This window comes from Microtus oregoni, unplaced genomic scaffold, assembly GCF_018167655.1.
Source record: "Microtus oregoni isolate MIOR12 unplaced genomic scaffold, Mior012 000003F_ref0000135, whole genome shotgun sequence".
NCBI lineage: Eukaryota > Metazoa > Chordata > Mammalia > Rodentia > Cricetidae > Microtus > Microtus oregoni.
In genome coordinates, this window is record NW_024543062.1 from 68,332,188 (window position 1) to 68,359,141 (window position 26,954).

General features: G+C 39.5%; 1 protein-coding gene across 1 annotated transcript in view; it reads right to left on the reverse strand.

The window, feature by feature from the left end:
• Ptprc (protein tyrosine phosphatase receptor type C) overlaps window positions 1-23,707 on the reverse strand; it is a 110,638-nt gene extending 86,931 nt beyond the window's left edge. The window contains exons 1-2 of the mRNA XM_041648684.1: window positions 23,613-23,707; window positions 23,063-23,178 (exon numbers count right to left, since the gene is read on the reverse strand). Coding sequence (XP_041504618.1) covers window positions 23,063-23,135 — 73 coding nt within the window. The 5' untranslated portion in view covers window positions 23,136-23,178; window positions 23,613-23,707. The remainder of the gene's footprint in view (window positions 1-23,062; window positions 23,179-23,612) is intronic.
• Between the last annotated feature and the right edge of the window lie 3,247 nt (window positions 23,708-26,954).

Consider the following 26,954-nt stretch of genomic DNA (forward strand, 5'->3'; position numbering starts at 1 on the left):
GGTGTCAGTCACAGCTCTGGCAACTAACAGGCACAGCACATTTTTCAAACCTATTTGGAACCTAATTCTTCCATGTTTCACTCTAAAATAGAGTCTTTAAAACAAATGTATTTTATTTCCCAATACCTCTCCCACCATTTCTAGCAATGAGTCATCTTGGAATACATTTCTAGCCCAATAAATCTCTGGGGAAGGTTTCAGCCTCTTAAGGAAAGACAAAAGCATTACTGCTATTTTGTCCTTTCTGTTCTTTTCTAGAAGGCTGATGAAAGGGGCGAGTGTGTGGCGGCCTCAGGAGACAGACAATGTGGCAGGTAAGCAGGAAGGGCACCCCGAATGTAGTGACAGAGAAGGGGCTGCTGATTGTCTGGCTTAGGACACAGCTCTACCCCAGGCTAGCCTCTGTTTCTGTCACTCCATTGCATTTTACCTCGTATGACATCTGGACAGAAAGATAACTGATACAGCAATCTATAGAACTTTATTGAGAGGTCTTTTTTTTTTTGGAATAAAATTGCTTAACTAGGGCTGGGGAAATGGCTCAGTGGTTAAGAACCAGGGGTTCTATTCCCAGCACCCACATGGAAATTCACAACTGTCTGTAGTTCCAGCTCCAGGAAATCTGAAACCTTCGTATAGGCATGCATGTGGGCAAAAACCCCAATGCACATGAAATAAAAATTTAAAATTTTCTTAACTAAATATGAGTTCAACTCATATTTTTTAAATATTTAATTTAAATATTTAAATTTTTATTTCATGTGCACTGCTGGTTTTGCCCACATGTATGTCTATTTGAGGATGTAGCCCAGAGTGAAAATGTTCACTATTTTCTCTTCCTCTCAGTTTTGATTTTTGCTCATTGAACTTTTCTTAACTTTAGCTTAGTTAGTTACATTCTCCTAAAAGAGTAGGTAAGATTTTGTTTGTAAAGAACAATTTCATTTATATAAAGTGATTAACATACTGAAAAATTTTCTACCCTTCCTCTCAGATACTATAAGTTGTCATTTATCTATATTGTACTAATCTAACTGTAATGAGTCCCGGCCACTTCTATAGACGCTGGTATATTGTATTTTTCCTTTATTGTTCTTTTGATTTTTCCAACAATTCTCTTATTTTGTAATTTTCTATCAAAGTGATTTTGACGTGAGAATTGATCATACAATGTCATACATTCTCCATATTCTTGAGTACATATTATAAAATACCACTTAAAATTATCCAATTTCAATAAACTTTCTCTACTATGTTGTAAAACAAAAAAAAAATGACAAATGAAAATGGACCTAGTATTTTAAAAGTATATTCATGGTGGAAATATGCCTTGGAAAACCCATCACACCAAGGTCGCATTGCTCATGGGGTGCTGTATGTATGCCATTGGTTTTACTATTGAGGACTCAGCCCTGTCCTGCATGCTCTCAATTATTCTTCCTACACACTAAAGGTTGTCCTTTCATCACAGCCTCACCTGAGTTACAAGTTAACAAGAATTCTTGTTATTTTACATTTACTACAGCACCAATGTAAGATTACTAAATAATTTAATTCTCTTATTTTTTTTATAAAATAGGCTAGTTTTATAAGTAATCTGTAAAAGCCTTTAATTCAGTAAAGATCTATTAAGACCAAGAAATCTATTCTGAGGCTATCATGATCACCGATCTACATTGATTATGATCATGATCTACACTGATTCATTCTCTGTTTCCTACAAGAGTGTAATATGTGCGCGCACACACACACTCATGAGACACACACACATGACACACATACGTCTCTCACACTCCACATCACACAGCCACGTGTTTTACTGCTATTATTCAAGTCTGTGTAAACAGATGTCCTGTATCTTTAAATATGAGTACTTGAGCAGATTGAGTGGTAATTTATTCTTTGTAAGTAAACACATACACACACACGCACACACACACACACACACACAGACATACACATTGTCTTCCTAGGGTGGAAAAGAGATTCATCTACCTCTTCATCCATGTTTTCGTTATTATAAAATTATCTTAAAGACACGATAATATTATATTAGCCCACAATGACCTCAAACCCATGATCCTCTGTCTGTGCCCTCTGCCATTTATCCTCAATATATCAGTCAGAACTTACTTACCCCACAGACTCAACCATCTGAGCTGTGGTATTTGTTACTAGGCCTTGCACATCTTTACACACTTCTGTTGTGTTTACCAATCAGACAATGAGAAACCAGGGGAGGTAGTTAGGCACACTCAGTAGGATACTACATTGTAGACATCAGGATTAAAATTAGTTCACCTGCAGGTAGGGTCTGGCTCAGGGGTGCTGCCATTTTCAGCGGAATATGCTACATTTGGAGATCTGCCATTTCACCTATTTCATTCTTATGCCCAATCCTCAAAGTACACATAATGTCAAATGCCATCCATTAAAATTATAATGAGTAACACAAGGTATATCTCTAGAAAAAAAACTTTTTTTGTTACTGTTTGTAACCCCTTCAGATCCAAAAGAAACTTTCCAAATGAGAGGCCTAAATCCATCTTCTTAGGGCAATGATACCAAAGTCTTTCTCTTTTCATCAAAAACCATGACTGATGTTTGCATTGCACAAAACTGAAAGATGCATTATTGTGCAGGGCCAACGCAGTGGCAGAGTGGGGTGTTGGTCCTCAAGATAACAATCAAGGCTGAAGGTGACCAGGGAGAAAGTTTGTTGTCTTCCCAAGCGACTGCTAGAGAGGTTCACACAGGCAAGCTGAAGGCCAGAGCAGCTCGGAACACCTGACTGAGAGCCTTCTGGGCTCTCAGAACACTCGCAAGCAGTTAAAGACATCTTCACCGGACTGCATCAAGTCATGTGATGGTCTTCAGCATGTCCACTTCTTAGCTACTATGAAAAACACTACTAAAAAAGCGGGGAAAGCAGTTCTGTTTTCTACTGAGAAGTGAGTAGGCAGCGTCTGCCTTTTGCCCTCACGACTCGGCTGCAAACCTACCAGGACACATGCCTAGACTTACCCTCCAAAGGACAAGTAGAGACCTTGTTTTTCTCACTCACAGCATCTTTAGATCTACCGTTTTCTATTAAAACGAATGCTAGCACTATAAATGCACTGCTCAACTATGGCAGAGTTAACTTCGGGCAACTCTTCCAGGCAAGTACTTCTCATCCTCATACAGCTCCTTTGAAATATGGGAAGATGCTCTGTTCCCTATTTCTCACAGCTGACCACAGGCATAAATAAAAGACCATAACCCCCTCCATGATCCACAGGCCAATTCTCTGAGGGGTTGTGTATGTGTGCCTTTACTTTCACACAAATTGATAAAATCTGTAGTAGAAAATCGCTTAAGTAATTTTATTTTGCATTTTGGCTACTTCCTTATATTCTTGTTTTTATATAAACTGTCCCTTAGATGACAAAAAAGCATGTAGAATGTAAAAACATGTGCATTTAGAAATACTAAATTGTTTACTGTGATTATTAATACAGGAAACTTTTCTTGTATTCTTGAACATGCAGCATGCTCTTTTGTGTGAACTCCTTTGCTTGCCAGGTAGCATGTTGCCATACTTAAAGGAATGACTAAAAATATAGCAGCAGTGATAATGATTGTAGCATGCATCTGTCTGTGGCCAATCACTTTACTCCTTAGTACTTACAAAGTAGACAATCAAGAAATGATCATTTAGAGCTAGTGAAACTGGAGTACAAAATGTTTAACTAACTTCCCAAACGAATGAAGACAGAGCTGAGATCTGATTCAGGAAGTCCGACTATTAAAGTCTGCTGTCTCAATGGCCACAAGCTACTTTGCATAGCAAACTTACATACTATGGTCACCACACTAGATCTGATTGAGAGCAGTTGCAAGACTCCAGCGTCCTTACTCAGACCACTTTCATTAAACCAAGTTTAACTCTATGGACTCCTTCAGCTTTTGCCAGAAGCTTGCTGGCACCTCGAGAAATTACTCAGACTGAGGACTGGACTGAGCACATCTAGTTCAACAAACCCATCTGTGCCTTTTTATACTTGGAAGACTTTAAAGCTTGCTTAATTAGATAATGGGATCATGTAGTTAATGGTGCTCCTGACGGCTCTACATTTAAAAAAAAAAAACAGAAAAAGTTAAAGACCATTATCATTCAAATTGTAAGCACTAGCAAGCTTGCTTTGGCTCTGCTTATAGCCTGAAAAGAATAGAATTCAGCTAGGTACAGAGGGGAGCAGGTGTACTCAGCAGGGCTCGGGCCCAGGTAGTGCAGAATTACACAAAGGAAGTAGGCTAAGTTCAGTCTCGCCTGCAGCGCCATTGTGCTACCAGAGTGTCTTCATTCATAGGAAGGTGATCCTGGGCTCAGGGGTCCAGCACACTTCCTAACTGCGGAGACTTGGGAAGTAGGACACAGGCTCTCTCTCTCTCTCTCTCTCTCTCTCTCTCTCTCTCGCTCTCTCTCTCAAGCTGCAATTCACAAGTATTCACGGTGTTCATTCTGCCCAGTGACTCCTGCATAAGGGAGAGTCAGTCGTTGGCCCAGAATCAAACTTGAGAAAAAAATTTAATTTTTCCAGTTCCTTACTGAAGTATTTTGATGCTATACTTCAATAGACTGACATTTGAAAAACAGAAACATAACTGAAGAGCTAAAAGTCTCAGCTGTGTCTGTTAACATTGTCCTTGGAGGAAAAGAAAAGAGTGTTCTGTGGCCAGTCACAAAGCTGAAAATCAGACAAACATGAGGAGGGACATACTCTTCATGGATTTCAATAATCCTACTGAATTTCTCTTTTCTTCTTTCTTTTTTCCATTTCCCTCAATGTTTCTCATTTCTATCAAAAATCTAATCCAATTACAACATTTTAGACAGAAATCCATTCACTGTTAACAACTACAAAAGATTCTGATGAAATGATAAAAATGCTCACTTTTATACTTATGTATGCACACACACATATCAAAACACGATCTTGGAAAAATATTGAGACTAATGATTCTTTCAAGTGTTTTGGGATCGATTCTTCATCTCCTATTAGTTATACAGTCACAACTGTCTAAATCTTATAAACTAAAGATTATGTAACCCAGAAATAAAAACACGTTCATTTGCCCCAGAGTTACTGCAAAATGAGGTGAATGAGTTAATATATTCGTCACATATAACACCTTTGAGTACAGTAGATGTTTATTATTACCAACTGTTTTGATAATCACTCTTTTTAGGTCATTGCTATTAATACAATAGGCAACCCACCATGGATCAAACACATGGCTCACATCTGGATAAGCTGATCACGACATCACCAGTTTGTCATACAGAAATAATAAAGGATGAAATTTTATAATTTATGGCAACATCGACTGACCTATAGGAAAATAAACCAAGCACAGAGGTAACACATGGTCTCATTCATAGGTAGAATTTTAAAGAGTTGACTCCATAAAAGGAGAGGGTAGAATATGGATTATCAGATGATGGGGAGCCAAGTGAGACTGGCAGGCGCAAAGTTACAAGTAGATGGGAAGAAACTTAGGACCAGTGTTCTGCTATGCAGTGAGGGGATTATAATTCATGGTAATGAGTTATGCATTTCAAAATAAACAGAAGAGAGGTCTGTAAGTGTTCTCACAAGACAAGATGGTTGTATGAGGTTATGTGTATGCTAATTACTCTTCATTGATAATCATAGGAATCAAATCATCACACTGAAATCCATAACTGTGTCTCACAATTGCATGTATACCATGAGTAGCCAATCAGCATGGACATGCTAACTTTTTAAGAGACAGTTTGGGGAAGATATTATGTAGGGTTTTTTTTTTTCAGTAAAATTACCAGGTCCTAAGGGTGCTGTTTCCAGTGCCCTTCACTGGAGAAGGAACTGAAATTTTGCTGAAGGGGGAAGGGGATGGAGATATGGAAGGTGAGATACAGAACAAAGAGAAAATAAGAGCAAGCATAGGATGTTCTGTTCTAAGAAAGGACAGCATCGGTGAAGATGTCACAAACATGTTCAAATGTTTGCAGTATTGCCGTGTTCCATGCTGCTCTGGGGACATAATCTCAGCCTCATGGCTGAAGTCGGTGTTTTCAAAACATGTTCGAGACACTCGTGGTGTCCCAAAGAGCCACCTCTCATGCATTCTCTGAATTACAAATGAGGATTATTGAGTAGTACATATACTATTATTTTTATGATAATACCAAAAAGCAATTTTGTCTCCCTCATTCTCTCAGTAGTAAATGATCTTTCTAGAAATGATAAAGCATCTCACATGCAGGAAGGTGGGTAGGAAAGCAAATGGGGCTTCCTGGCACTTCTCTAAGCAGACAGTTTAAAGAAGAAGAATAACTTGTAAAACTGCAAGGTATGGTAGCACACGCCTTTAATCCCAACGCTCTGAAGGCAGAGGCAGGCAGATCTCTAAGTTTGAGCCCAGCCTGATCAACAGAACAGCTCCAAATCTGCCAGTGCTACACGGAGAAACCACGTCTGGAAATAAAAAACTAAACAAATAAACCAAAAAAGTTTGTAATAACTGCAACACTAAGTCTACTAAATGTTTTTCGTATGTGTGTCATTTCTATTAGTACATATTGGGTCTATTATTATTATTAAAACATCTATTTTAACTGTTATCCTTACAGTAAAGTACACATAACACACTCAGAAACCGTAGAATCCACAGTTGTGTTTGAGGATGAAACTGTTTTGAAGACTGTTCAAGGAATCCTGACTAAAAGGTCTGAGAGCCTCAGGTCAGGTTATAGTACAAGATTTTGAAAATACGAATTTAAATTCCTTTGAGTAGTTGAAGGATTCTGACTGGGTCCCTTAACATAGCCTGGAAAATGTTGGAATAGTGAGGATGGATGGGAGAAGCCTTACAGACATTGGCCCTAATGGCTGACCTCTAAAATTTCTTTCAACTCCACCATGAAAAAAAATCAAAAAAGATAAGGCGTTTACTAAATGTATTGTTTTCAAAGACTTGGTGTGAAAGTTAGCAAAGAGGCATATGTGGTTAGAGGTGGAAGATTGAGGGTAGCGCAGCAGGTGCAGAACCCGAGGGCGGCAGGATGCCACATTTTGAATCATCCTACTAGCAGTGGCTTCAAGATGGACAGTCTCATGAGACACTGGGGTGGGGGGACAACACTGGGAAGTCATCTACATTTGATTGTGGGCTCCCTTCTTAGGAAGAAGGAGAATGGGGTCTAGATGACCCTTCTGCGTTTCTCTGTGCCTTCTAGAAACTATAAGCTCAGACTCTTCCTGAAAGAAAGATGAACACAAGCCCAGACAGCCTCAGGCTTTGCCATAGCAGAAAACCTTGTGACCTCGGGCCGTTGCCTTAAGTATAACACACCTGGTCCTCAGATGCATATTTATCTTTTATACAACTTCATATAAAATTTTTTTACCACAACGTGTGACATGTTCACAGAAGAGGAAATGTAAAGGATAATGACGAGTGTTAAAAATACACCTGCAGCTGGAGAAACAGCTCAAACCAGAGCGCATGCTTAGTAAGTATGAGGCCCCGAGCTCAGTCAAAAGCATCTCAAAGAGGAAAAATACAAAACACATTAGGATTTAATAAGAATTCGGGAGCAATAACACACCTAACAGTTAATTAGACAAATAGCAGTAGTTTTACCTATGAAAATAGCATGTTTCTTATGATGATGAAATTTAATGCGAAGGGCAATTCAGATTTATGCTAGGAAGAACTGAGGCAAGCAGGTTTTTTACAAAGCCATCTGCCAGGATCTATGAAGAAGCCTCAACTTTTTCTAGTCTTTTACACAAATTTTTCAGGTCTAGAACTCAGTCTTAGAAATTAGACTCTCTCCCCTACCTCCCTCTCTCTCTCACACACACACTTCTGTCTAATTATGAAAGATGCTACCATACATGTCTAAGGGTCAACAGTATGGGAAAGGTAGGAACATTCGTATCCATTCAGGAAGAGGGCGGAGATGGGAGACAAAGGCTCTTAAACAGTGACTCTAACTTGTCAGAGGCTGAGTGAAGCCACCCATTGGCGATCTGGAGCTGGGAAAAAGCCTAAGAGACAGAACTCAGCAGAAAGTGGACTTCCACTGACTTCTGGTATTTCTATTTTGGTGAGAATTGAGGAAAAACTACAAGCAAAAAGATTTCTCATAGTATTGTGTAACTTCTGCTTCCGGACTCAGTCAGAATCTAGAAACAGCAAGAGAATTTGAAATGAAAACACTATTTATTGGAGTTATAAGCGATTTTGACTAGTAAATGGGGACATGCACACATACATTTCATCTCAGGTGTATGTATGATTTTAGGGCAGTATTTACAAGAAATTATTTTTATTTAAATGAGAGTGGTTGATTAACAAGGACACCAGGGTAATTTTCACTCTCTAGTAACTATATGTTTTAGATCAGAGCGTAAACTTCACTTTATGGAAAAGCTAAACCAAAGCATTTAACCTGAACTTGGATACACATATATGCAATCTGAGTAACATGTTCTTATTTCATCCTGGGGTGGGCTTTACACATCCTATAAACACAAACAACAGAACTTCCATTTTAGGCAAAATCAATTTTGTTTCCCTTTTCTGGACTCATCACCTTGTCTAATATTCTTTTCTGTTATTGTAAGGCACGCGTCTGTCCCCTTTAAAGATTTTTAGTCACAGGATGTGGTGCCTCCGTTTCGACGCCCATCTGGAAGACTGTGAACAATGTCTGAGCCCTTCTCCCACCTCACAGAAACTAGACTTCCTTATGTACCCACTCTGCAACCCGCCTCCATGACGTGACTTTCTTGCAAAACACAATGTCAGTTAACTTCCTCAGGGAAGGTGGAGCAATGGATGAGAAGATAGCCCTGTGCTGCGGAACAGAGTTCTACACACTGGCTGCTTTGTCTGGCACCAGCTGCTAGTCTGGTATCTAAGATACCTCAGTGGTCCCAGAGCAGACTACTGCATCTGTACTAGGCCCTCATCCTTTAGCAACAGGTACCAGGACCAGGAAGAGCAGTGGATAAGAAGGACAGAGGTAGGAAAGAAAGAGAAGCAACAATATTTTTCATTTAAAAACTAGAGCTAGCAGATCCCGACTTCTTCCATTTACAAAGAGTAGAAACACATCTATAACCATTAGTGTTTTCTGTCCCAAAAAACATTATTTAAAATCATTACCTACATGGTTGCAGGGATCTCTTTTAAAGAGAACTCTGCCCAGTGGATACCTATGACTTAGAGCCTGTGTTTCTGAAACAACAGCAAACTGCCTTTAGCTCATGCAGTTGTGGGTGTTTGCATAATTCTCCCAGTGAATACATGGTAATACCGACTTGTTAACCCATCCTCATTTATCTTTGTAACTGACAATATTCTCACCTGTAAATGTTTCTGAACTCTTGAAGTTTTTATAAACGAAGCGATGCTCCCTTTGAATCCCGTATACAGCACTCAATAAACTCCATGCAAATGTGTCATTTAGAAGCAGTGATATCCATAAAAGAGATTCCCATTCCTTCCTATCCCATTATATGTTGTACAAAAAAATAATGCATTTGACTACATCTACACCATACAATCTCCATGAAAGTAAAAGAGAAATAAGCCATGAAAACAAAAGACTACTACACTGAATTAATTGAATTGTTTTGATAGATCTGTTTCATTATGATTTCTCCTTAAAACATATTTCCTCCAGTGCTCATGTATCTGTAACTCATAGTACCTTTAAGCAAGAAATAGTAGGTGTTTGTAATTTTAATTTTAATATTTGTCATTTTCTATAAAATGCAGTTTTGCTTTTATTAAAATGCTACTGTTATACACACATTCTTCTGGACTTCCTGAGACCTTCCTTCACCTCGTTTTCTCACGTTACAGAGTTTATTATTTTATTCTCTGATACCAAGGAAGTGTGGTTGAAAGGAAGAAAGAGGAAAGGAAATTAAAATATCTTTAGAGAGGGGCTTAACCAAAGGACTGAACGATACTACTGTATTTTAACAACTGAAGCTACATGCATAAAGTCTCACCAACACAACTGCCTTCCATGAGCTGACCAAGACCAGCAACAGAAGTGCCGAAGTATAGGGGTGGCGGACACCAGGTCTCAGCCCTAAGCAAAGAACTACAGGCAATGCTGAGAACAGGGGAAAGAGCCTTCCCCAGGGAACAACACACCAGTAGGTTATCCGGTACCAAACAGTCAACTCTGAAAACATACATTATAATAACATTACACAACTGAGCAGGGTATATTTAGAAAATTAAATGTACATATGCATATATGCATGTACCAACAATTCATGGAAAAACAGGCCAGGAATTTGAAAGAGCAAGGATGGGTACATGGAGGGAAGGAGGAGATGGGAAATGATGTAATTATATTATCATCTCAAAAGTCAAAGCAATAATAAAATAAATGTTAGTACATTGGAACAGTTGTAAAGCAAAACAACAAATTAAAATAGAAAATGTATAGTTGTCTATCTTCACAAAACCAAAACTTGTACTGAGAATCTATATCAGTTTATATATTATACACACCTTTATTTCTCTTTTATTTACTATGAAATAAGAGAATAAATAAGAGTAAAAATTTAACTATGACTTGGCTGTTGCAATCCATCCACCAAACTTATCTGAATGGAGGAGAACAAACTATAAGGTTTGGGGGTTGCTTTTCTTTTCTTTTTCCTGCATAAAAAGAATTTTAATCTGATCCATGTGCCATCATTATTGTGAACTTCTGGACATTTTAACAACATTTTGATGGACCTTAAATCAATTAACACTATAAAGGAAAACATCTGTAGCCCTAATGTTTTTCAATGTAGCTCTCAATATTTTTTAAAGAAATTTTTTTAAAAAAATGTACTTAATTTGAAAAGCCATTGAAAACGCCACAGTTACCTGCAAGTTATGACAGCCATTATTAGACTCCGGCCACTTTCCCAACAAGCATGAAGCACACATATCTGTAAGAGGATAATTAGGAGAGCCAGGGGAGGAAGTGGCCCTTTCCCATCAGATCCAGGTGTTCAGGCCATTAAACGGTGGCCAAGAGTAATGCGCACATTCTGATCTCCCTAGAAATGAGACTGTCTAAGGAAATTCCCAGCCAAAAGAGGTTTGTAAAATGAGGTTTGTTTTACATTTGTTTTAAAATTACTAAACTTTCTGTTTCAACTTCATTTATGGGGATAGAGTCATAGATAATTAAAATTAAAAACCGATGAGTGTGGTTTTCTGTTTGCCAAAACTACATTTATGTGAATATTTTTTTCTAAGTTATAGCAATCTTGTCTTTGATTAAATGATACATCTATGAGAAGTTTTTTTTTTTTTTTTTTTTTTTTATGAACACTGACCAAACATAGCCTGGCTTTGTACAAAACCTCTTTGTGAGTTGCATTCATCATTTTTTTTACTGTTGTTCTTAATACAGATGCCTTTCAAAACAGATTGATTTAAAAATAGGAATCTACATAAAAATTGCTGGGCATTTATTTTTTTCTTTTGATTTAAAATAATAACATATCAACTATCGATTGCTTTGAAAGCAAGATTTCACCTTACGGCCCAACTCTTGAAGAACCGAGTGGAAGCTACACATATTAGTAACAGCAGAATTCCAACCACTTTATAAACTCCCAAACACTTAATAGTGTGCTATCCCTTGTACCGTCCCACCCGTTAGCCTTATGAAAAGCTTTCACATTGATTTTCTGTAGTCACTCCACATTTAAAAGCATAAATATTGAAATGGATGCTAAGAGAATGGGTCCCATTAAAAGAATGAGGAAAGGAATTTGTGTTTGAGCAGTGTATACACCTATTTTCTTACAAGTTGACTGAGATACATGGGAAGCTATGTATAATTAAATGGACATGCATAGAAAATATCTCCAATTTTACAGCACTCCCGGAAACAGAATGTGACAGAACTGGCACACTTAGACTTGACTGCTCAAACAATTTTTATGATCTCGTTCTCCATCTTTGAAGTCCCCCTCATGCTGTATCCGACTTGTTTCGCTTCCAGCGCTTTGAGGCGCCACTGGTCTTTGATCTCTCACTGGCCATCCTCCATGTTGGTTTTTCCACGCCTTCTCGCTGCCCTCACAAACCACTGTCTATGCTCAGAAAAGGGAAAAATCTGCTCTTTCAAAGGCTTTGGTGACTTCCTCTTATACGTCAACCTGTAAGTATCTGAAGGGTTCCATCTGGGCTAAGACTGCCTGCCACCCAGCACGGGCTGTCCACAGCTGTTCACATTTATAGAGAAGACACTCCTCTATCATTTCAACAGAATGATATCTCTACCTCCCACTTTTACCCCTGGACCAAAAACGTAGTGCTGGGGCATGTGGTAGAGCTAACGCTTCTGGGGACAGATTGCTTGCATTTCCCAACCTTACGTTTACATTGTCACTGCTTATGCAATGCAGGTTTCTCTACCTTGCAGCAGTCATGTTTTCTGGTGCACAGTTGGTACAGACTACATGTGTGATGCTCTATTTCTCGAACACTGGAGTATTTGTCTCCCTCCATCCCTCCTCATTCATTTGCTGCACTGATTATTCTTTCAGACAGGGCTGCAGCAGATGTGCCCAGGTTGCCCCTTTATGGCTCTATGAAAAGTAAGAGCAGTAAGAAAAGACTGCATTACTTCCTCTCCAGTGTCATTTCATATGTCTCACTACAGACATCACAGACAACTGGCAAAGCATCTAGTGTCTGCTTTAAACTTAATAAAAAGACAACAAACAAAATAAGTGCCCAAAACACTTAGATCACTCATTTCTTTGACTTTAGACACATGTGGCTTCCCTTATTGAAATGACTGGCCAAGGGCCTAGAGGCTTAGCTCAGTGGTAGGGTACGTGCCAAGAGCACTTAAGGACCTGGGTTTTGATTCCAAGCAATGGCAGATTGCAATTGTGTATATTTAAGTAATTTGTAGAGAAACAAGCATACAGATACTTAGCATTACTTCCCTTTCCTTATTTATTCTTCCTCAATTTTAGTATTTATTATTACAGCAAGGAAAATTAAATATAGATATTTCCTTTTAGAATATATTACTGGCACATTAAATATTGTTATCTCCTTTGAGAATATGGCACTGGTCCATTGCCTACTTATCTGGAAAACTCTTTCCTCATAGTTAGCTCTCTCATTAACTAGTTATCAGTGAAGATGCAAACACGTTGTACTTAAATAAAAACTGAAAAAACAAACGAGCAAAATTTTACCATGCCTGAAGTCAAATGCTGCATGTCTCATGTTAGTCACCTGACTAAGGCTTATTCCCATGGGCACAATTCGTAATCATCAAGGGTATTAGTGCCTACCTAACACGTGCCAACTTGATAGTCAATTGGTTTCCAAATTTTTCAACAAAATGGAAAATTTTAAATTTGGTTTAGAAACAACCTTTTAAACAACAACAAGAACAACAACGACAACAAAAATCTTACAACAAAGCCCCATGTCTCCAGTAAAAGGTACTTTTAACTATCTTCATCACAGTGCATGAAAATAAAACACAGACCAAAGTGGGGGTCGCAATGACTCCTCTGCCTCACTTTCAAGAAGGGAAAGGATTTGGGAATTTTATGTGCACTTAAATGATGTATCGGTGCACACCAGCAGATGTGCTCAGTCCTTCACACTCATACAAGACAAATCTGTTTTCTTCTCCTCTCTGACTGCCTTGTTTCCCCAGCAGTCCTCTTCAGCATCATTTTCCATGTTCATGTCCCTTTCCTGAAGCTACTTTTCTCAGTTCCATGTAAATGTCTCTCTCCCCCAACACACACACACACACACACACACACACACACACACACACACCCCAATTCTTCCTGTTCTGATTGGTTTACATTTAACCTATTTTCTTTACAGCATCCTGAGTAGTGTAGTTAACCAATAAGATTAGATAGACCTCTTCTTAAAGATTCCAAATGGCATCTTCTCAGCATCCTCATGTCAAATTCTATTTGTTTTGTTTTGTTGTTTTGAGACAGTGTCTTACTATGTAACCCTGGCTGTCCTGTAACTCATTTTGTAGACCCAACTGGCCTCAAACTCATAGAGATCTGCCTGCCTCTGCCTCCCAAGTACTGGTTTGAAGGTGTGCACCAACATGTCCCACTTATGGAGAACTCTATACTTGCTCCTGTTCCTCTTTCTGCTTACCATGACACTGCACTTGACCTTTCTGTGCCTTAAACACACTAATTCGTTTGCTTTAACCTTTTTGCCTGCCAAACTCTAATCACCTCATATTCTCCTTCATGTCAGTCAACCAGTGGCTCAATGACTTGTCCTCAAGGAGATCCTCCTTGACTATTGCATTTAAAGAAACAGGCACTCCTGCATCTGGCCTTCTCCCGTATTACGCCATTGAATGGTTGCTATAGCCTTTATTAACATGTGACCATTTCTCAATCACTTCTCCTTTCTCAAATGTGATCTCCCTTTGCATGGAGGTGGTGCCTTTTCTTCTTTAGAACAATTTCCTCACTCTGAAAGCAACTGATTCAGCGAAGAGATTATCTCACTTAATATTTCCTGTTATTATTCCCATGTCACACCTGAAGAAACTGATGTCTTGATGTGTAATTTCCACAGTTTCCTGGCAGCAGGGCTACAGGAGAATCTAGGTTAGATTTTAAGACTGACTTTTTCTGTACATGACTGGATCTGATGTTACCACCATCTAGTCTGTGCTACCAGGCATAGCTCCCACACACGGCCCCTGTTTATCTGCTAACCTTCCCTTATGTCACTCCCTCCCAGAGTCAAGACCCTGAATCAACCCATTAACTGGTTGTTAGCCATTGTATGATTTTTAACCACTAAACTATCTCTCCAACCCTCTATTATATGTTGTATTCATACCTAAAGTATCCATAATAAAATTCAGGTCCTAACGACCCAGGTCATTGGAAATGAGGCATATTCAAGAATCATAGGGTGTAAGTTCACACTTGACCTTAGAGGGAAGAAGGGTATTTATAAATCCATGTCGAAAAAGTCAACAATTGTGACTTACAATTTTCTGACGGGCAATCTGTATTTATTATATTAAGGCATCAGTAAATATCTTGCTTTCTTGCTTTCCCTGAAGCTGAGCCTGCCTGTTTCTGGAGTGGAAATGTGCCAGTGCCTCTGTGAGATGTCTCTGGTGTGCTCGGGGGTGACTGTGGAAAAACGAGCTGGTGCCTGTACTTCCTGAACACTGTGTGTTTTCCATGATCAAGGTACTGAACAAAGGTCAAATTACTTCCCTTGCACTTCAAAACAAAAAAGAGACACTCGAGTAAATTACTCAGTGCCTCTCATTTTGTGTAATCTCAAAAGCAAGTTAAATGAGGGGGGAACATCCTCATATACCCACCTTCAGAGAGACTCCACCCTGTGCTCTCTCAGCCTCCTGTGTTCTCATCACATTACTTTTGAATCAGTTAGGAAACACATCTTAATCAAAGATGCTTTTTGCACTTTTCAACAGAGTTGAATCTCAAATGAGTTAGATTTGGCCAAAGATGTCCAAGAGACCCAGTGGGCAATGGTGCATGGAAGGAGCTATACCAAGTGGGTGGAATCTGTGGCTCTCGCCGCACATGGAGGAGCTCTTAGCTGGCCAGTTACCATTTCCTCCTGCTGTGTTTTACATATGAACACTGTCAGCCTCCAAGTACCTGGTTACCAAGCTGGAACCGTAGCAAGACTGACTGAACACTAAACAAAGAGACTGATAGACAGAGCCCAGGTAAAATGGAGGTCTCCCCGTTACCACGCCAATCCCTAATCTGTGACTTGCTAATGACTGTGTAGTGTTACCCTGGAATGCACATTAAGCCAGGAGCTGCTTATGGGGTAGGAAAACAGATGTCTCTCTTCAGACTTTTCTCCATGTAAGTACTTTCTGCTGAAAAGAAATCACAAAACAAGTATGGCAAACCCCAGTGGTTGCCAGTTCCTATTAGTGTCTATCTTTTTTTCTCATAAAGCATGCAATCACCTGCACAGACACTGCGGGTTCTAGAATATCTTCCACTCAAGTGTCTACACACACACACAGAAAAAAAATCCAGTTGCACTGGCATCCTGAAGACAGTTTACGAAAGTAGAAGAGATACGTTTTGTTAATTTGTTTGTTGAGTAGTATGTCTTAAAATAGTTACTTAAAAATGTATTTATAAAAAGTTATCACCGCCAATAATTATCTTCATCAAAGTACATTACTGCTTTGAGTAAGAACCGTTGAGTCTACAGTGGGAAACGGAAGACTCATAATCTCGTCTTAGCCAACACGCTGCTGATCACAGACTTTATGTGGACTGGTGAAAGGTGTGACGTTCGTGGGTGCTGTGGGGAGAATTCAATCACCAAAATCTGATTCATCAGATTCCGGATTAAATAAATGAATGGATTGAGTTGACCTAGTTAAATGAAATACTGAAGTCTATTTTAGGTCTTGGGTGCCCATAATCTACTTCTCTTTGTTTGGGAAATCTCACCTTCATTTTACTCTGACTCTGTTTATGTCTGTATTTCTAATTTGTCTGAAACAATAATGGTTTATTCAGAGAAATAAGAGGGTTTTATTCATAGCATGTGATATAAAGAGGGGGTGCATAATGTTAGCATCTGCACAGTTTCTTCTCTTTCTTGACATTCCTACCACATAGGAAATCTCAGAGCAATTTACATAAACAACAACAATAAAAGGGCAGGATTTAAATTATTCCTATGATCTGGTAAGTGCTTTATACACACAGAACAGGGTCACAAGGTCACATTCAGAGACCACCCAGCCCTTCATAGAGCAAGCAGTGTAGACAAATCAACCATGGTAAATAAGAAAGAATCCAGTGATGGCTACTGGGGTTCTGTAGGTCCAGAGAGAAAGGAGGAGAAGTGGGGCAAAGAGAGGGAGAAGAGGAAAGGCAGAAAGGAAGAGAGAATGCCCCTAGAGACTCCCCACAGAGTCCCCACAGACTGGCATAGAATGAAGTGGAGAGGGGAAGCCATTACAGGGATATGACACTAGAGATAAATTTTGAAAACCAATTATAATTTGCTCACTTGAGGGCAAAAAAAAACCCACACAGATGAAAGGAAAGCATGGCCAACCTTTGAGAGACAAAGACATTTTTCTTAGAAGAATTCAAGTTAGAATAATAGATAAAGCCCCAGATGTGCAGACAGTTCAACAAAACTTGTGTCCACAGTGCTAATTGCTTTCATTTTTATTAAACACAAGCAGCCACAGAGGGATGCTTTGACACTTCCCATCCATCATTTTCTACTCTAATGCTGTTCCTTAGTCCCTGCTCCACTGAGGAATAAGGAACTAGAGTAAGGTGCATATGCTAATCAGAATGCTATGCAAATGAGCGATCATTGATCAAACTAATTCTAGCTGACTCAAGAGCAATCTTACAAATGACATTCCCATTGGCTACCAAGAAATAACTAAACTTCTTTCTTAAAGAAAAAAAGAAATAGAAATAGAAAAACTCAAGATGCATCTGGCTGAAGGGGCTCTCACCTCACCATGTGGCCAGGAACTAATCCAACAGATGCTTCCCAGTGCTCACACTGCCCCAGACTAGTTTGAGAAAACATGAAGGAATTGGATTTTGTTGTACTGCACGTGACACTAAAACTCCAAAATAAAGTTTGAGACAGTGGAGCTGATCTACTGGGAGCTCACCAAGGCCAGCTGGACTGTGACCGAAAAAGCACGGGATAAAACCGGACTCTCTGAACATGGCGAACAATGAGGGCCGATGAGACGCCAAGGACAATGGCACGGGGTTTTGATCCTACTTAATGTGCTGGCTTTGTGGGAGCCTAGCCAGTTTGGATGTTCACCTTCCTAGATATGGACGGAGGGGGGAGGACCTAGGACTTAACACAGGGCAGGGAACCCGGACTGCTCTGTGGACTGGAGAGGGAGGGGGAGAGGAGTGGGGGGAGGGGGAGAAGGGTGGGAGGAGGGGGAGGGAAATGGGAGGCTGGGAGGAGGTGGAAACTTGTTTTTTGTTTATGTTTTTTTTCTTCTTTTCTTAATAAAAAAAATTATAATCACAAAAAAAACTAACAGTGACTGTAAGAACACTTAAAAAGTGCTTATTGTTAAGAATTAGACCATTTTTCAATTACATTTATTCATAAAACTAAATATGGCTAAGGCTATGTGCACAAAATCCAATGACCACTGCAACTTTTAGTTTTGTGTATTTGGATATTATACATCAACCGATATCATACGATGCTGCTAAGTGAATAATCTGAAATGTTTAACTTGTGTTTTGTAATCCTCTCTAAGAAGTCCCATCTGTGTGAGGAGAAGCTTTGCTGATCCCTCAGGGATAGGCAACTGCTATGGGGTTTGGTGTCCAGTACTGAAAAACTAGTAGTTTGCTTGGAGAGAAATTGAGTTCATCACAATTTCTTTCCGCATGAATAATTTAATAGACAATGTCTTTATTAACGTCATATACACCAACAAAATGAATCACCCTGGTAGATACACTATTTGTCTACTCTGATTAGAGTCTACTGTCCCACTAAATAGGAGAAATGACTCTCAGGCACTCAGCAAACTTTGTGTGTTCAGTTTCTCCCATTCACCTTTAAAGGGAACCCCAGACCAGCAACATGAGCACCCAAACTAGTGTTTACCAAGACTGACCCACAGGTTAATGCTGCTACGTATGTGCCTTCCCTCTTCCTTCCTGATTCCCCTTTCTGGGGGCATCTTTCTCTGAAGAATGAACCTCATCAACAAGATCCTAGCAAGAGACTTTCAAGGGAAAATAGTCTCAAAACATGCATTTCTAGGAAGTCAGGGATATTCTTCCCAACAGGAAATCAAATAGATATGAAAAAGGTAAATAGCAAGGAAGGATCAAAGTGTAAACACATTAATTAAAAATAAATTAATGCGACCATAACAAAATTTCTATTTTCACTTTCTCAGTTTGCCTTTTAATTGCTTTTATTTGCTTATTTTCTCTTTCTGTCCTTCCTCTCTGAGATTTCCCCCTCCCTGTCTACACCTTCTCCCCCTCTTCTCCCTTCCTCCCCTTTTCTTCTCTATAGTCATCATCATCATTATCTACAGTTTTATCAAGGAGTTCCATAAGATACTTACAAACTAACCAGATCTCAGATAAAAATTCGGATATAGAATTTCAGAAAGATATAATATATAGTTTCTACTTTCATGTAGGGTACAGGCAGTTAAAAACCACTGGTTCATTTATTTCTGTCATCATCACAATAATTGAAATAATCCTTGACAGATTCCAGGGAAAAGTGGTAGAAAGTATTGGAGGGAAAATGGGAGTTATGGAACCTTAAAGGCCTGGAGGGCGTAGGGAACTGGATGTTGAAACCACAAACACACACACACACACACACACACACACACAAAAAAAAAAAACACTTGTTCTTTTTGAATCAGTCATGGAAAATATGGGAAATGGAAAGAGAGAAGGAGGGAAAGGGAGGAGAGGGAAAAGGAGGAGAGCGGATTAAAAGGGAGAGGAGGGGAGGAGAGGGGACAGGACAGGATGGGAGGAGAAGAGAGGAGGAGAGAGAAGGGGAGGGGGAAGCTGTTCAGGAAGAGGAATGTGAAATAGGAGAGGGGACAAAGACCAACACCCGCTATTTGCACACATGGCTGAATCAATGCCATGATTGTGTACAGTACATGCTGACATTTTATAAACAGAAAATACAGCTAATGAGGAAATCTCAAGATCCCTTCCTGTCCCAGCTTTAATACTTTAAAATATATGAAGAAAGAATGAGATTCATACTAGTGGGAAAAAAATCTGTCATGTGTTACAGACAAAAGATAATGAAGCCTGGAAATGAGATCTCAACAGACAGATATTTTTTTTTTCATTTTTATTTTTTCAGTCTGTGGAACACATGCGTGAATTCACTGTGGAAAAGAGCGCTTCCATTTCTGAAGGACTGGTTTGGAGGCTGGAAATAAGCTCCCAAGCACTGAGGGTGTAATCAGTCTGGATTGAGGAAAACTTGCCCTGCTGCAACACTTACTTACGGAACCCCAGCACTGAGCAGCTAAGTGTATGGAGAGCCCAGCAGGCAGACATGAGAGATGACAGCAACGCACAAAGAAGGCACTGTGTATATGTGTTATGTGGGCATATCTACAAGTATGTATGTGCACACGGACAGTGTAAATCCATCTATGTTCTACGCTCATTGCTTGTCACGTTGGGAAGACACCAAATTGAATGGAGAAGGCAGCACACCACTCTTATCCTGAGCTCAGAGTGCCCCGCAGGAGAAAGGAACCCCTCATTTCTAATCCACCTTTCCTTTCCTCTAACAAACGCTTTTCTCATTCAAGCAACGACAAGGGTCACAGAAAACACTTTAGCAGTTCAAAAAAAAAAAAAAATAGTAAGTTGCCATTTCCATAGCCCAGGCTTTCCTGTTATTTTCAGAACTTAGTAGGAATGCTTGTCAAATTCAATAAATAATTTATATCAAATGCTTGCAGTATACAAGGCCAAGTACATATTTTTTACATTAGATACTTTAATGTTGATGGAAAATTAAGAATTGTGCTCAGGAAGTGAGTTTTCACTGTTCTGACTCATAACAGAACTCACTGCACACTCTTGAGGGCACAACCGAAGGCGCTGTGAGCCGTTAGCTGATGGGTGGCAGATAGGCCTCGCATTAGCACTTCATTAGAGGCAAAAACCCTGCACCCTACCTGCACTCTCTACGCCATCCTTATGCCCTAGCATTAGTTAGAACTTTTGAACAAGCATCCTGTGCCCAACTGTTGTGGCAAAGGGTCAGAGAGCAGGGGGATCAGAGACATCTTGTAAATATGAACACAGCATCGCTGTTGGTCTGTAAGAATTTATTTGACATTGGTCGCATGCAGATTTTAGGGGTTAAATAACATGCTGGAGTGGAGTAAATTTTCCACTGATGTCTCATTTCTATTTTACTGTACTTCTTTATGTTTCTAAAGCACTTAATAAAAAGCTGCTGCCTAAAATTTTATTTCCTATAGATACTGAATTAATTTAACATGCAGAGATAAAATAAGTGGATATCTAAGTCATTTGTTTGTTAATAAAGTGTACACTTCAGAGCTTTCATAAATTCAAATAATAAATTCACAAGTGTGTAAACTGAGTCTAAAATGTGTCTAGAAATGCTAAAAACACCGTTTTCTAATAATATGGTTATTGTACCTATGTATCTTCCAAAATAAGCACACATATTTAGAGAGACTACCAATGTTTTTTAGAGAAGTATTTACCCTCGGTGTTTTGGGAGAAATTGTGGTAAACTTGATCTTTTGAAATCTTTCTATAAGCTACCTAGCACCTATCCATCATCTGTGTATGGATTAATAATCTATTTCCATCTAGTTACTTATAGAATAAAATATTTAGCCAAGTTGATTTAAAGGTTTCTAGATCCCTTCATGCACTCTTTGATGACAAATTCAAATATATTTCTTCTGCTAAAAATACTAAATATCCTGATTTAAAACTTTGAGGGTGATTTGCTCCGAGGCCTGAAGGTATCTTTCATACCCATTTTAAAGGAATTGGTAACTTACCCTGAGAGGGGATTTACAGTGGAAGTATGTTGATTTATGATGAAATGCCTATGTATAACCTTAAGTTCTTCTCCATAATTTTCTTTAGAGTACAAAAATTATAGAGGGATGATAACATGAGAACTTGTTCGCATATTATGACAAGAATCTCTAGTTCTGTGTAGTTTTAAAAACTAATCTTTATGTTGAAAACCTAAACCAAGCAAATTCATAACTTATGAAAGTGGATTTTTAAAATTTCTCTGTACAATTAAAGACATAACAAATTTATTGTGATAATAACAACAAAAAGTTCTCTCTGGCTGCATTTCTTTTCCAGGTCATAGATGACCAAAACAATAATTTAATAACCACTTGACACATTCAGCAGCTAGTTAGCGCCCTGACTCTCAGAGGAAAGCGAAAGAGCAGTAAACATAAAAAAGTAATAAATTTGAATAGTGATTAGATTTAATATTTTTCCTATTTAAAAGGATCTTGAAATTTCTATAAAGACTCATTGTCAATGCCCTTTGATTAAAAAAAAGGATGGCTTTAGGTTAAATATTATAAAGAGAAATGTTATTAGTCACTTAATAATTAACAAAACACATCCCAAACTGAAACAACGCAAGACATATCTATTGACCAGATCACATGTGGAGGAAGATCTCTAACTTAAGCAAGAAAGCCAGAACACAGACTTTGTGTGATTCTTTGGAATTTTAATATTTCCTTTTTCAGAGCTGTGCTATCTAGCTATCTACCCATCACCCAGGAAGGGCAGTGGCTTTGCCAGAATTTCCACAGCAAAATTCATAAGAACCATTGTTGAGGAACTAAAATAATTCACTCAAAATGTCTTCTGAGGTAAACGACATGAAATGTTCAAATTTTTGAAAGCATCTCACTCATCTGTGAGCCTTTCTGTAGCCAAGTATTTGAGACCCTATTTTAATAACCATCAACATTTGAGGAAGTCACCTCCCATCTGAAGAGACTGGCTTCCGTACAACCAAAGTCGTCTCACGATTTTAAACTGTTCCTACTCTGCCCAAAAGCATAAAAACTGACTTATTTAACAATTCCTTTGACTGTCATAGACACATGTTCAGGTCTGTTGCTTTAGCGACATCCTCGAACAGTTGGAAAATAGAGAGAGAGCAAGACTTTCCTATCAAATTGTGCCTCTTCCCCGCAAACAGTTATGTCTTCTGAACAGAAACAGCATATGCTGTATCTGTTGCCGTGCAATGCTCCTCTGAGCCACAGCCTTGACCACGGAGTAGTGGGCCTTCTTCCTTTCAGTCTCCATCACACACCATTTAAAAATATTCATTTCAATCCAGCCTTCCCCGCAAAAGGAACAAAACACAACGAAGTAAAAATGAATATTGAAATGCTTACCTGTGACAAACACTTCTGTGTCCAGAAAGGCAAAGCCAAAGGCCAGAAGTTTGAGCCACAAATAGATGGTCATATCTGGAGATCAGCTGTGTCCCTAAGAAATAGCACGCGTCCCCCTGAAAGGCAAAATAATGGTTATCTCTTTAGAAGTTGGACTCTGTAAAAGCTAACTCAAAGTAAGAAATGAACGCACACTTTGCACTGTGTCTTATCAGATGAGGAGCAGGTTTCCTTCTCTGTTACCCTAAGAACAAACCACTTGCTAGCTGCTTGCACTGCTAAATGGTGATGTCAGATTCGGTTTTACTAACTTCTCCAAAAATACTGTAAAGGGTCCTCTTCGCAGGAAGTTAAAAAAAAAAAGCGTTCAAAGTCAGTGCAATGGCTTACTTCCTTAATTCACGTATTACGCTGTTGGTAGATCTTCTCAATTTTCCTGTAAGGGGAAACAGTCTCAAACTACTTAAATGTTACTCCTTTATAATATTCTTTTGAGACAATTGACTCATAATTGATACATCCATCCCCAAATCATCAATAATTTTCTTACCCAAGAGATGACAACACAGATTCCCCATGGGTAGATCAACATCAGGGCTGGCAAGGTAATACAGTGACTAAGCTGGTACGAGGCATCGATGCTCGTTTCAGATGACCAAGTGAACCAAACTAACTTTCTGCTATGTCTGCCAACTCCTGCTATCTATGATAAGGAGCTCAGGCCCAAATGATACACCAGTTTGCTCAGCTGCGTGGCTTCCCTATGCAACACTACCCCCACTGGACTTAAGGAGCTTCCCAGATTGTTTTGTTTGTTTTGGTTTCATTTGGTTATATGCAGGTGTCATTGTGAACAGTGGCATCAGAAACCCTTTTCTGCCCAAGTGAGTTCTGCTTCCTGGAAGGAATGCTTCTACATTTGGTACCACTCTTTTCTATTCATCAGTGACGGGAGAGAAACAAAAACAAGGATTGTCTTTCACAAGGTTAACACGTTTCTTTTTATCACAATACCTTACCACCCCCCACACACACACACACACTCCTGCTCAGTTCCACAGGAACACCATTTTTACATCCTTTCCCCCACTCCCTCTCTTCCCAGAACCCCTCCCGTGTCCAACCTACTGTTGATTCTCAAATTCATGGCCTTCTTTTCTTTAACTATTATGTTATACTACACACACGCACACACACACACACACACACACACACACCCTACTGAGTTTGGTGTTGTGTGCGTGTATGTGTGTGAAGGTCTGTGTAGGAGCGTGCATAGGTGTTTGTGTCTGCGTCTATGTCCATGTGTGTCTATGTGTGTTTAGGATCGACTGTATCACTTAACTACTTAAGGAACTCACCCTGCAGAAGACTAATTCTCACTCTCAGCAGTCCTTACCTACTTTTAGTGCTTCGTCTGGAGTGGAGGCCTCTGAGATTTCCCCCACCAACCTTAGCATGTCAACTGTTTGCTCATTTTTTCAGGTCTTGTTAATTTAGCAAGCTGCTGTTGAGGTTTCATGAATGTGTGTTTCCTGCCATGTTAAAAGACATTACCTTGCAGCGGGCTTCCTGGTTTTTTTTTTTTTTTTTTTTTTTTGGCTCTTCCACTCCTTCTGCTCCCTCTTTTGTAATGTTTCCTGAGCGTTGAGTATAGGGCTGGTGTGACAGATGCATCAATTGGGACTGGACACCTCAAGGTCAGTTGTTCTCCGCTTTTGACTGGTTGTGGCTTCCTGTAATGGTCTCCGTCTACTGCAAAGAGAAGCAAGTATCTTTGATGAGGACTGAATGCTACACTTAGCTACAGGTGTAAGGATGAGCATTTACAATGCTTTCCATGGTGTGATGGCATGCATAGTAGGTTTACCAATAAGAATATGTTCACTGATATTAAAAAAAAGGCACTGTGAAGTCAATAGAACAATTAAATGAATCTGGTACTATTATGTTATCTACCTGAATTTAAAAGTAAAATAGCACATTCACAACTCATTGTTTGAAATACATAAGTAATGTGTGGGAAATGGGTAGGCAGTCAAAGCCCCAAAGTGACTATAATCCCCAATAAGAAAAAGTTGTAGGGATTTGGATTTTTGTAAGTGTGTGTGTGTGTGTGTGTGTGTGCGCGCGCATGTGTACATGTGCTCACCCTTATCTGAGCATGTGGATGTAGGAGGTTACTGTTGGTATCTTCTCTCATTTTCCATGTAAATTTTTGAGTCAGCGTCTCTCCCTGAGCCTGCACCCGGCATTTAGGCTAGACTAAGTAGCCAGCGAACCCCTGTCTCTGAGCCCCAGCACTGAGGTTACACACATGCACAGTCACTTTGACATGGGCTCTAGGGATCCAAAATCAGGTACTCATGCTTGCATAATGAGCACTTTACCCAGGGACCCATGTCCCCAGCACCCTGCAGACACATTGTTCATAATTCAAACTTGTTTTCCTCTTTCTTTGATTTCAAGGAGCCGCAGGATTAGACTTGCATTCCCCTTTGTGCATGGAAATAACCTTATAGCTTATACTCTAGGTAATAAAATTTTCAGACCTCAAGGAACCACGCTAATTTTGTATGTACCCCAAATTATATATAATACATGTAAGCTCTGCTACTTGGACTGACAATACTCTCTACAAGATCCATAGACTATCTGACCAAACTTCCAATACAAGACAGGAGAAACCTCTCTTTGAGTTGGTCAGGATAATCCATATAACTGTCAAAATGATACAGACTATTGCTCTGCCCTCGGTTGCCTCACAGAGATTGAAGGTAAGTTCCCGTTGCTGAAGGTACCACACACTTTGGACACAGGGCTCAGATCTAATCTGAAAGTCTCCTTCCTGTGGGCTAGCTTTCACTGTACCATCTGCCTGAGGAGAAAAGACATAAATAGTCCTACCCAGCTAGCTGTGGCACCTAGGAACCACAGTAATGACCAACATGGCAAGACATGCCGAATGGTACGATAGTGGCTCTCATATCTGGGTGGTGATCAGCAGTCTAGCTGGACTTTAGGTGCATTCAGCAGGAGGGAAATTATGCCTCATACTGGGAACCTAGCCAGATACCTGGGGCTAGTGAGGTCATAGACCTTCGCGGGAACCAACTACTCTCACTTTACCAGAGCAGAATAATCCTTAAGTCCAGCGTTCTAACACTTATCTTTACACTTAACAGATAAGTGTAGCTCTCATCCCCATGTCAAAGGAGAGAGAATCAACTGCTCAAATGCAGAGATCAATCAATTGTGGAAAGCCTCAAGGAACCACGCTATTTTTGTATTTACCTCAAATTATATATAATACACATAAGCTCTGCTATAACCTGTATGGGTATCAAAAATCCTGCATGTTCTTATGTTGTCTTTAAATGTTTTGACTGTTAAGAGATACTAGATTATAAAAACTGATAGATTCAACCAATCTATATATTTTAATGATGACTTCAAATTTTAAATCAAAAGATATGCTACTTTGGGGGAGAGGCTATATATTTATTTCCACAGGAAATGAGAGACTGTGGATTCACTCAGGGTTAAAGAAAATCAGGTTTTTGCCCGGCAATCTTGTCTACTTCCCATAACCAGGAGGATAGCTATATGTTTTTCTTTGGGTTCACCTTCTTATTGAGCTTGGGGGTGGGGTGGGAGAGGGGTAAGAGGAGATGGGGAGAGAAAAGTGAGAAGGGGAGGATAGGGGAACTTAGGGAAACGGGATGATTGGGATAAAGGAAGGTTGAATTGAGCAGGGAAGCACAGATCTTAATTAAGGGAGCCCATCTTAGGGTTGGCAAGAGACTTGGACCTAAAGGGGCTCCCAGGTGCCCAGGGTGATGTCACCAGTTAGTTCCTGGGGCATCTGAGGATAGGGAACCTGAAATGACCC